Source organism: Phyllostomus discolor, chromosome 14, assembly GCF_004126475.2.
Source record: "Phyllostomus discolor isolate MPI-MPIP mPhyDis1 chromosome 14, mPhyDis1.pri.v3, whole genome shotgun sequence".
Classification (NCBI taxonomy): domain Eukaryota; kingdom Metazoa; phylum Chordata; class Mammalia; order Chiroptera; family Phyllostomidae; genus Phyllostomus; species Phyllostomus discolor.
Window position 1 is genome coordinate 14,910,213 of NC_040916.2, and position 12,367 is coordinate 14,922,579.

General features: G+C 41.2%; 1 protein-coding gene across 8 annotated transcripts in view; it reads left to right on the forward strand.

The window, feature by feature from the left end:
• Window positions 1-12,367, forward strand: part of EDEM3 (ER degradation enhancing alpha-mannosidase like protein 3) — a 53,900-nt gene that overhangs the window by 25,489 nt on the left and 16,044 nt on the right. For 3 of the 8 annotated variants that reach the window (XM_028530686.2, XM_036014989.1, XM_036014993.1), the window contains exons 9-16: window positions 809-906; window positions 2,860-2,985; window positions 3,172-3,255; window positions 4,531-4,614; window positions 5,137-5,261; window positions 9,054-9,219; window positions 9,472-9,626; window positions 10,525-10,681. In XM_028530686.2, coding sequence (XP_028386487.1) covers window positions 809-906; window positions 2,860-2,985; window positions 3,172-3,255; window positions 4,531-4,614; window positions 5,137-5,261; window positions 9,054-9,219; window positions 9,472-9,626; window positions 10,525-10,681 — 995 coding nt within the window. The remainder of the gene's footprint in view (window positions 1-808; window positions 907-2,859; window positions 2,986-3,171; window positions 3,256-4,530; window positions 4,615-5,136; window positions 5,262-9,053; window positions 9,220-9,471; window positions 9,627-10,524; window positions 10,682-12,367) is intronic. The other 5 variants (XM_036014990.1, XM_036014992.1, XM_028530688.2 and 2 more) reach the window with 3 other exon arrangements.

Here is a 12,367-nt window from a genome sequence, read left to right on the forward strand (position 1 = left end):
GGAAACGGTGGGGAAGAGAAGGTCTGAAGTTAGTTCTGACTTCATCTGTTCGGTTTCCCATGCAGGGCTTACCCCTGAGAATGCCTGTGGGTCTGAGTTGTGGCAGGCGTGACAGGAGACACTGTGTCTCGGGCTGGGCCTGGGGGGGAGAGAGGCAGGAGCCGAGCTCCAGCAGTGTCCCTCCTGTCTGATCCTTCACAGCCGTGCCTGGCTGCCTCTGCTGCAGGCCAAAGCAGCCCTCGTCCCTCTCCCCTCCCCTCCCCTCCCCGCCCCCAATCCCCACCCCCTGCCGCCAGGATCCGTAATTTTCTTGTTAGTTTCTGTCTTTGAACCTCTGTGATGATCTTGGAGGAAGAAGCCAACAATCAGTGCTAGTTTTAGCAATTAGAACTGACAACTCCAAATAGTGGCACTCTTGTTTTCATACCTGTTGTAACTTTAAAGATTGATGTCTTCCTGATTAAGGGTCTCATAAAAAAAAATACATAATTTAGTGCTTCCTCTTTGGAATTCCTCACTGAGAAAATGATCTTAAAAAAATTCATAAAGCTAGTATTTCCTGCTTTTAAATAAGGCCTTTGTAGGCAATTTTGCCAAGTAGCATTTTTAAATATATAAACTATTAGTGAAGGAACTATTATTCATATAGTAGTGTTAATACTTACGTAAGTGTGTAATTTTTACTTTAAACAGTTTCATGTTTAGACTGATTTTTCATTCTTAGTGTATTAGTACCCTCCTTTGTACTCTATAAAAGAATTTTTGACTAGTTTAATAAAGACTCACATTTATATGCATTTTTCCATAGATAGCGGAGTTGGAGCGGGCATTGATTCCTATTACGAATATCTATTGAAAGCCTATGTCTTGCTTGGAGATGACAGTTTTCTGGAAAGATTTAATACAGTAAGTTGATCCAGTTTTGTATTAACTCTAGAGCCAACTTCATGTGAGTGCCAGATTTTGGTAGAAACCCAGCGATCTGAGGGACATTCTGAAAATAATTATTTTTAAATGTGTAGCAGGTTTTTTTTGGTTAGTATTTCCTGGTGGTGTTGGGCAGGGAAGGGGAAGAGCCACATACATCCCCAAAATTAGTCCACAAAATAGTTTTATTGTCATCTCTTATCAGGAGGTTTCAAGAGCTGCCAGTAAGTAATATGTAGATTTGAGTTTTACCTAATATTTCAGACAAGGAAGAGAATTTATCGGAATAAATTACTAGTTAGCTTTTGCCTTTGGATTCTTTTTTTTTTTTTTTTTTTGGAACTTTCGCATGGTCCTTGATCATATCAGGTATGTAGGGCTGTGGAAACTTGGAGAATCTGCTGGGTATTCATTTCAAAAGAGGTCTGTAAGTCTGAAGTCTGGGTCGGAGCCACAGGCATATTTTTAGGGGAATGAGGCAGTGTTATCGAACCTGATTGGATCACCTTTGTCTGTAATCGAAGGAAACTGAAATTAATACAGCAGACTCATCAGCTACATCACTGTCCTTTTTGAAGTGATCTACCATTTCTCTGCCCACCCATCCGTTCACCCACATCACGGTGAGACAGTGTGATGCAGTGGTTAAAGGTACAGGGATCCCTCACCTGTCGTGGGAATTACGTTCCAGAGACCCCCGAGATAGGTGGAAATCCTCGAAGCAGTGGCGTTATATTTACTTTATTATTTATATATATTTTAAGGCTTTGTAAACCCTTCCCACACTCCTGTAAACCTTTCCTACTCTCTTATTAACCTTTCCCGCACTCTTATAAACACTTCATACGCTCTTAAACACTTTCTACACTCTTAAACCTACGTAATTTTAGCAACATATAAAACTCTATATGGGTACTCACCAGTGAAGTATACAGTCGTCCCTCGCCATATTGTAGTCCACTTATTGCGGCTTCACTGTGTCGAGGTTTTTAAAAAACCCGCGCTACAGTGAAGCTGCAACAAGTGAACCACGATAGAGCGAGGGACGACTGTACAGCACTTTTGTTGCCTGGGGTTCCATCCTGGTTGTACCACTGGTTTTCTGACTTTGGTCACATAACTCTACACTGTTTGCCTCTGTTCCTCCTCCACAAAATGTGAGTTCTAGTACTCTGCATTTATAGAGTTTGGGGAGGATTAAATGAGTTAATGCATATGGAGTGATGAAATAGTAGATGAGTTAGGAAGACAAAACTGGTAAGAGTAGTAATAAGTCATCTGTTGGATTATATAACAAGATTTTCTTGAGGTTAATGACGAGAGATTTTTTTTTGGCTCATTATCACTCATGGACTCGAACAGCTCAGCTTGTTACAGTCGAGGAATAACTAGTAGAAGATAAAAGAAGGGGGAAAAGAGTTTTTAGGAGTCTAAGTGGCAGACCTAGCAGACCATAAGAGTAGCAATGGAAATTAGATGCATTAGTTTGGGTAATGGTGAGCATCAGCATATTGTTAGCCAAGGGTCCAAAATTCCTAGATGCAGGAAAAAACTAAACTAATTCTGTTAATCTAGAAGCCTGTAGCTACATTTCAAGAGGATGTAAGAGCGTCCTTGGTCCACAGGGGTATATCACCGTGGGCTAATCCCACAGGACAGTGATACATCTGCTCCCCCGGAAGGTCCCATATCAGTGACAGTCTTCCATATTCTGCATCAGAGTTCAAGGACACAGGGTGCATATACCGGATGTTTTAGAAAGATTTGCGTCTAAAATAATTTAAATATTTACATAATAATGGTGTTGCAAATTTATTCATAGTGCATGAATTCAGGTTTAATTTCTTTACAAGGCTGTTTAATGAAATCCTGTGCTTAGAATAGCTCACCCCTTTCCGTCTCCTTTGCTGAACACCTGCCGTGCCCTTTCAGCACTACGACGCCATCATGCGGTACATCAGCCAGCCCCCGCTTCTGCTCGACGTGCACATCCACAAGCCCATGCTGAACGCGCGCACCTGGATGGACGCGCTGCTCGCCTTCTTTCCAGGTCTGCAGGTAAAACGACCAGACGCTCTGCTGTCCTGATACTGAAGTGAAATAACTGTAACCGAGCGCCCTTGTGATCTCTGAAATTGAAGTACCAACAGAGTCACATTTTAAAATTGTATTAAGGTGTACTTTCTTGTTTATAAAGTGATTATAGATTAAAAAGTCAGGTAATGTTGTTATGTTGACTTTTAGGTCTTAAAGGGGGATATTAGACCTGCTATTGAAACTCATGAAATGTTGTATCAGGTGATTAAAAAACACAATTTTCTACCAGAGGTAAGTACATTATCTTTGGAATTCTAATTTAAATATACAGTAAATTTCTAATTTAAAGACCAAATGTCCATTTTTTTCTATTTTTTCTGTGTTATGTAGTTTATTTTTGGATTACAGAGTATTGTATGTTTTTTCTTTTCTTCATGTGTTCAGAAAAATCTGGTTTATGGTAATTCTGACACTTTACTTACTTATTTTATGTAAAAAAAATCCTGAATTAGTGTTTCTCAACCTTTGCTAATCCATAGCATTCCATATTATTTCATTCTAACTTTTACATATACCCACCAGGGAGACCTTTTTACTTTTTATTTTCTAAAGCTTATTTTATAGAAACGATATACCCTGAGTATACTCTTGCCAATCACACATGTTCCCTGGACATACGGGGAATGCAGCTCTTCCTCATGCTAATTGACGGTTACTCCCCCTGCTTTGTATACACTGTATCAGTAATAGATATTCTTGCTAGCTTCATATGGCAAGATTTTAGTAATATACTTTTTGGCTTTCCAGAAATGTACCATTAAAAATCTCCAAATTCATGTATAGCCTTATTCTGTCCCTGCTTATTCACTGTCCCCTGTGAGAAACCCAAGCATTGCACCAAGTGCTTAGGAATGAATGCTTCCCCAAGGGTTTGCTTTAGAAAGTAGCATTTTATCAGCCTTCAGGTGAGTGGGACTGAGCATTGTAGAAAATTCATATTCCCTCAGCATAAACTAAGGCTTCAACTAAATACATGTTATCGCAACTGGAATTTTATTTGGTTCTCATAAGGGTTTTCGTTTGCCTTTAAATCAGTTGGCTCTGTTACCGAGTAGGTTTCGAGCGAGACTACTTTTATTTTTAAATAATGCCTTCCTTATTCCACAGAGAATGTGAGGCTGTTTAAAAGAAAGCATAAGCAAAAATAGAAATATGAGGACTGGGGACTTCATTAAGAGAACAGCAGAGACAGGGAGAAAGGAGACACAGTTGTGTGGGACTGTCAGGCCCCATGTGGTGTCACTACTCAGTTTCACAGTTTTTCTGAGCTTCTCAGCGGCCACAGTGATTATTTACATTTCATTTAATTGTTACTGATAGGAGCCTTAGCAAAGATGAATCGTGGTTTTTAAGCAGTGAAAATTTTTATTGTACAGATGAAAATTTTTATCAGTATTCTAATGATTTTTACTTGGTTTTGGTCTAATTTCTATACTACTGTATATTTTAGGCCTAGTTTATTATTTTTTAATCACTTTTTTTCCTATTTGAATATTTTTTCTCTAGGCATTTACCACAGATTTCAGAGTACATTGGGCTCAACATCCTCTAAGACCAGAATTTGCAGAAAGCACCTACTTCTTGTATAAAGTAAGCTGATCTGCCTTCCTTTTCACTGTTTTGTCTCCCCACCGCCCTTCTCTGTTATAAGAGTAATTGGGCTCTCAGAGTCCTCGTTCAGTGTTGTGCTGGTTGGACACATCAGGGGTCTTACTCACCCAGCTCCTAGAGGTATTGGGAGAGGCAAGAACTGATAGCTGAGTTTTATGCCTTTTCACGATAGCCATGTAATCATTTCTTTAAAGAGAAATTTTATATTCTAGAGCTGCTTTCTACAGCATGCCTCTTGCCTTCCTTTAATCAGAAAACCTTCTGGGCATTGGAAACTTTTGTCAAGGTTAAGATACACAATTGGATGGCTTTCCAGTGGTGTGTTTAAGTAATTATATAAAGCAGATTCCACGGCTTATTTTCAGAGCTAGGTTCTATGTAACTTGTGTTCCTGTGCCTGACACAATGCCTGGCACCTAGTAGGTACTCAATAAATATTTGATAAATGAATGTATGGTAATATATAAGCTATATATGTGTATATATTCTCCTTTTTAATAGGCTACAGGAGACCCTTACTACCTTGAAGTAGGGAAAACACTTATTGAAAATTTAAATAAATATGCTAGAGTGCCTTGCGGATTTGCTGCCATGAAGGATGTCCGTACTGGAAGTCATGAGGACAGGTAACGCATTCCCCAAAATTCGGCTGTTCGAGTTCGGACACCTTAATCCTCTGCAGAGGGTGTGTGAAGGTGCAAACCGTAGTTTGTTGGTTTTATTTTTAACTCTCCTGAATGGGCTTGTTTTAAATTGTTTGAAAAGTGTATTTTTATCATAGTGCCTGGCATAGAGAAGATGCTCAGACGATTTTTAAAAAGATGAACAAATGACTGTTAAATGTCAGAACCTTGGTATTAGGAGTACTAGGAATATTGAGGTTTTATTTTTCCTTTGCCAATAGTTCTTTTATGCTATATAAAATGTTAGAAATTATCGAGGTGCTGATGAAAAATCTGGATTATGATCTGTGTTCGGCCAAGAATTCCGCAAAAACCATGTCATGGTCAGTGTGTGTATTACTCACTCTGTTGCAGATCTGGAGGCTGGGAAAGATGGTGGGTGTTTCTGTGTCACTGGGCGCTGGATAGGTGTAGACGCACGAATTACTCAAGATACAAAAAACGCGCTTTGGTTAAGGTGATGTTCAGTAGCATTTCAGTTATTCTAAAAGAATAGTAAAGCTTCTTTGTTCATTTGGTTAGCAAATGTTCATTCCACAAATATTTACCCAGGTGTTTTATGTGCCAGAGTTGTAGTATTTTTGAGGATTAATGATATGGAGACATGTCTTTTCTGTCATTGAATCGCTGAGGACAGGCAGATAAACGGGCTTTAAAACATTGTGTAAGTGCCATGAAGCATATTAAAGGGACATGGAATGCAAAGTGAGATGTGGTAGTCCCTGAACAGTTTGTGGAAGGTCCTGTGTCCTTCATCTACTCCCGGTTGTCCCTTGGCCCCTCCCTCAGAGTGTTTGGGTAGTTGTTCGTCCTGACACCTCCTTCCCTGACCGCAGCTGACGCAGGAGCAAGGATGGGTTCCCGAAAGCGGGCACACAGAGCAGACGGCCTGTGAGTCCACACTGCTCCCTGCGTCCTCCTAGGCGCTCTTCTGACGAAGCACTTTCGGTGTGTACAACAGCCTTCTGATGTGGCATTCCTGGTATAATCTCCCTTTTCCACGCGGAGAGACCAAGGCACAGAGAGGTTAGGGAACGTGCCCAGGGGCACACAATTGGTAAGGTTAAGTCATTCTAATCAAGGCAGATTGGCTTTTGACTACAGTGCTAATTAATCACTTACTGTATGCGAGGCACTGCACTTCATTAACCTTGAGGATGGAAAGATAAATTAGAATCAGTCCCTGTCCTCTCATGACTTGTAGTCAGTGAAAATAGGTGTGTAAGGAATTCACTACGAAGCACAGCCTTGTGATAGGTGCTGCAGTAGAAAGAGGAGTAGCAGGCTGAGGGACTAGAGAACTTGTTCAACAAGTTCTAGTTTTCTAAATGTAATACCCCCCCACACTGAGTATTCCTTATATGGCATTGTTTCGGGACCTCTTACCCACTGCCTTCGCTCCATTCTGATTGTATTCCAGCATATACAGCGTCTCTTAAAATAGCATGTCCAGAACTAACCACACTCTAGGCATGCCTGGCACATCAGCACCGTTGCCGTCTGGATCCGGGCCCGAGGTTGCTCATTTTCTGAGGGGCTGATGGGCTTACACTCCATGCAGTTGAGGGTCGCTGGGTCATCAGCTTACGGCAGCATGCACCCCTCTGATGCACTGGGCCCAGGAAAAGGCTGAGAACCACTGATCTTCGTCATACTGTGCTACTGGACGTGCTTTAGATTTTTAGGCAGCTTTATTATGTTCAGCTCACAGCGAACTTCTGGCCAGCCGGTCCCAGATACTCCATTACGACCTGGTGACAAAGGGGCATTCCCCACGCTGCTCCTGGGCTACTGGACTCTTTTTTAGTGGAAACTTAGAACTTTTTACTTATCCCAGCAAAATTTCATGGTTTCTTGTTTTGGGGGTTTTTTAGTGCTTTAGACCAAAAAGAGAACTTGATTCTCATCTCAGTCATCTAATGTATTAGCTCAGCTTCCTGTTTTCGGTGATCTGCAGTTTAGATAAGCATGCCTTAAAAATTTCCACCTACAGTTTTGGGAAGAATGTTGGCCAGGACCACGACTTCATGGCTTTCTGTTATGGGCTCTCCGCCTTTGGCTGCCCCCTCCCCGGCGGGCCTTCCAGTGCCGTTGTCTGGCTCCCCAGTGTCTGTATTTTCCTAGTAGTAGGTGACCGCTGGAGACAATTTAGATGGCAAAAAGAGTATGAGGACCTCCCTAAGACACTTTCCCTACTTGACCACCCTAAGATAACCACTGCTGGAAATTTGATGGACAGTCTTCCAGACATTTTTAATGCCCGTGTGTTTGCACGTGTGTATGTGTTTATTGACTTTTAACACAAATTGGGTAGATAAGATACCCAACGTGCCAGCTTTACAAAACTCATACGTAGTGACCACCCATGTCTTTATTCTTTCCCGAGTATTTCCAGGTGTTTCTCTGTTTTGTAATCAGTTCTAGAATTTGTCAAAAATCAGCATCCTGCTCATGAGTCTACAGTTCTCAAGCTAGCATTTGCTCATGATAATAACTGTCAGTCCTTTGGAAAATGTTAACTCATTGTAGGTGTACGGCAGGTGGAGAGGGAAGTGTTTTATCTGTTCTGTAGAGACTGACATCTGAAATGTTCAAAAAGGTTTTGAAGCATGTCAGGTGAGTTGTTGTTTCAGAGTGAAACATCATTTATGTGTAGGGAGGAGAATGGTGGTTCTACTTTTGAGCCCGTGTGTATACGCCGGGCACTATGCTGCATAACTGACACAGAGCACCTCATTTCATCTTCACACAAGTGTCAGGTGTGTAGTGATGATCTTCACAGAAGAATGTGCTGAAGTTCACAGTCCCTGTATAACATCGGCACGGTCAGGGGAAGGTCTTTTCTGTCTCCAAAACCCATGTTCTTTGCCACTGTGTTTCACCACCTCTCCAGTTCATTCTTTAGTAATGCTGTGTAGACTTGCATTCAATTCATTAAATGTCTGTTGAGTGCCTACTGTGTGCCAGGAGTTGTGCTTGGCCAGAGGTATGAAACTGTTCAACCTGTCCAGCAAACTGCAAGTTATTTATTACTGTCAAAAGCCAAGATGCTTTGGGAGGCAGTCCTTTAATTAAGTTTCATATTACTGTCACTCCATCTAACAGCCATGTTCGTTTTCTGCCACTTTGAATTTTATTAAAGCTTTAAAAAATTATTTATTAAAACATTATGACATTAGTCCATAATGTTACATATTTTTATTGCTTTTATTTTTCTTCACAGGTATTTATAGTTATACTCTGTGTGATTTTGTTATTCTTTTTTTCATGCAACTTTTTGTACCTGATTATCTTGCCCTTAAAGCCTTTTTGTTTATCACTTGAATAGCTGCACAGTAAACCCCATCAAAGTTGTACTACTTCATCCTGTTCAGTTAATATTAGTTGAAGATTATACGGTTCTCAGTAGTAGCGTTTCTCTGCATTACCTCCCGGCTGCTGGCTCCCTGTAGAGGAAGTGGCGCGCTCTCCCTCGCTGGAAGGCCAGTGGGAGAATCTGGCCTGCAGTATAGGCAAGACCCAGTGTGCCTGTGTGGGGGGCAGGTGCACTGGGGTTCTTGATTTCCTTGGGAAACACTCGGAGCCCAGGCCGTCACCGCCAGGGATAGATGAGTTCTTCTGTTGTGTGGACGTCTGAATTGGTGTAGACAGATCAGCCCCTGGACTCTGGCCTTCAGATTGTTGGCATTAGGGTATTCTTATGCTCTTAAATTTATTTGTGACCTCTTATTTTAGGATGGATTCTTTCTTCTTGGCTGAAATGTTTAAATATCTTTACCTGTTATTTGCGGATAAAGAAGATATTATTTTTGACATAGAAGATTATATATTCACAACAGAAGCTCACCTCTTACCTCTTTGGCTCTCCACTACTAATCAAAGCACCTCCAAGAAGAACACAGTAGGTTATGTTTTTTGATCACAGTCTTATTTCATCTTTTACTTCTCTGTGTTTGTTTTATTTTTCCAAGTGGAAAGTAGTCCATGACTAGAATTCAATAACTGTAGTGTGGTGGGAGGAAAAGTACACTCGATGTTTTCTTAACTTTGTTTTATTGCATCCTGTGTACACTTACATTTTATTTAATATCTCCTTTGAACAAAGTATAATGTTAGGTGAAATAGTCACACGTAACGTTCTTTTACATTGTAGACTTCAGAGTATATAGAACTGGATGACAGCAATTTCGACTGGACTTGTCCAAACACTCAGATTCTCTTCCCTAATGACCCGCTGTACGCTCAGAGCATTCGCGAGCCCTTGAAAAATGTGGTGGATAAGAGCTGCCCCCGAGGCATCATCAGAGTGTAAGATGTCTTGTTTTACGTTTCCGACCGTTATCGGGGCTATTCTCAGTAGGCGACAGAGAACACAGGGGACATGTAAGGGCGGACAGGTACCACTCAGCCCAAAAGTGTTGAGGTGTGCGGTCTCACTGACTCAAACAAAAACTGCTAGTAAAGTTAGATAGCAAAGCTTATTCTGCAGTGTGTTTTATTATTAGGAAAATTTCCTGTTTATGCTGTTTAATGAACTTAATAGTCAGTGGGCAGCATATAATTTCAGCTTGTATAGCTCATTTTTACACAGAATAGTTTCATCAAATATTTTCATATATCTCATATATGTAGAAAATATTCTTCCTTTTACCTGTAGCTTTTGTGTAGTGGAAATATAGCTTTTCCTTTGTTTGATTTTGTTTTTTCACAAGGTGCTTATTCTTAGTTGTTAAATAGGATTTTGGCCTTAATGAGTTCATTTTATTCCAAGTAGTTAAATTAGAAAGGCCATTAATAGGAAATAAAAATTAAAAACTTTTAGTCAGTGTTATCTGTCACTGATACAACTATTGTTTTGCTTTTAAAATATGGGGAGAAAAAAACTCTTTTTTAAGGAAGAAATCAGTAGTAACACATCCCAAAGCCAACCTACTCTGTGCTTTCAAGTGGTTATAATTCTGTTTACTAATACTACCTTACGGATAATACATGGTCTTACAACTGTAAAATAATTATATTTAAAAGCTATACCACTTATTAATATCCTAAGATACATATATAGGTTAATGCCTGTTTCCAGTTAGTCCATTTTCACTAGTTCTAAAACTAGCAATTTTGCAAGTATCTAACATTATTTTTATTTGCTTTATGTTTTTCCCCAGTTCTGACTTGTAGTTTTTTAAGCCTTGCCTATAATTGCTTTTAGCAGAGAGGAGAGTTTCAGGAGTGGAGCTAAACCCCCTCTGAGAGCCAGAGATTTCATGGCCACTAACCCCGAGCACTTAGAAATCTTGAAGAAGATGGGGGTGAGTTTGATTCACCTCAAAGATGGGAGAGTCCAGTTGGTTCAACATGCAATCCAAGTAAGACATTGCTGTACTAACTAGGTCCAACTCTGCTGTTTCTGGTCTCGTTTGCTTTAATAAGATAATGATAGTGGGCTTTTAAAAACCATTTAAAGTATGGGTTAAAGTTATAGACTCAAAGTTTTAGGACTTGAAAATACGTTGGAAAGCCATCTAATTCAGCCCCTGCATGCTGCAGTGCAACTGAATCTCGAATAGGCTGGGTAGTTCGCTTTAGTCAATCAAGTCAAATACAGGACTCACGTCTGAGTTCTCTGTTTCTCAATCTCTTGTCTTTCCACTATGTTTATTTACAGCATAATCGTGTAATAATTAGTTTAATATTTATATCTACATTTTACATTGTTTTAGTTTCCAAAGAGCTACTGAATCTAAGCATTTTATTCACTATAGAAATCAAAATTTGCATTCATTTGTCTATGTATAAAAAAGTTAACATGTCTTTTGGGGAAATTTTTATTGATTTATTGATTTTAAAAGTATTTATAGCATGAGGTCTTTAAAGCATTCATCTTATTGGTACATTACTTCTGAGAAAACGACATAGTTTGCTAAGTAATTTCAACCTAGAACCATAACCAGGTATCTGTAAACCTTACACTCACACCTCCCACAGCTCCCCCTACCCCTCAGATTTCTGTCTCCTCTTTGTTCCTGCCACGTCCATCCTTTCTTCAAAGAACATTCTGCCTGCTTCCTTATGTGTCACTCACCCTTCCACTCCTCAGGAGGAGTGGCATCTCCAGTGACATTTAGGCCACCAGTGACATCATTGCCACCCAGTGGCCTCCTAATCCTCATAGGATGGAGCTGTCCTGCAGCTGTTGACTGACCCCCTTTTAGAGCATCCCCCTTCCTTGGCCCCCAGGGGCGCCCAGCAGCGTACATCTTCCCACGGCCCGCTCCTGCCGCTGTAGCTGTCCCTCAGCACAGCCGCCGGGCCCGGGTCCCCGTGTTCTCTCTGTGGTGGTGTTCAGCAGCCCGCCTGTCCCTGCGGTTCAGCCGCCATCTCTGCACACTGGGCGGCTTAGATAGTCTTAGTAACCCTGACTCCTGACTTTACTCTTAAAGCCAGCTTGGACCTCCCTGTCATACGTTCTGCACCCCAGCCTCAGCCTGTGCCAACCTGAATCACCTCTTCCGGCCCCCGCCTCAGTCCGTCCCTCCTCCTCCGTGTCCCCATCTCAGCAGACACACCACCCTCCTCTGAGTCACCAGAATAGGACATCTCAGGACAGGCTTCAGCATCTCTGTCTCCCAGCCCCCCCCCCCCCCCCCCCCCCCCGATCAGGCCCCCCTGGCTTTTCTTGTCAAGTGGCAGGAATCCATCTTTTTTCCACCGTAGTCGGGCATTCTTCAGGTTTTCCTCTGTAAAAACTCCATTCAAATGTCATTCCAAGTATTTTCCAGATCCACACTGGCACCACTGGTCATTTCCTTGTCCACTTTCCCACCTGAAAAATTTAACGTAGCTAATTTTACATGTCTCTCTCCTCTAGATATAACCTTCTTACAGGTTGTCTCCCCAGTGTCTGGTCAAGTGCTGGAATAGAATAGTCGCCTGATAAACATGTTTTGAATTTAATCTGGTAGTTGGTTCATAGTTTCCAAGAAAGGAAGCACGGATCAAGTGTGAGGTTGGCTTCCTGAAAGGGGAGGCCGTGGCGAAAACCGGCAGAATGA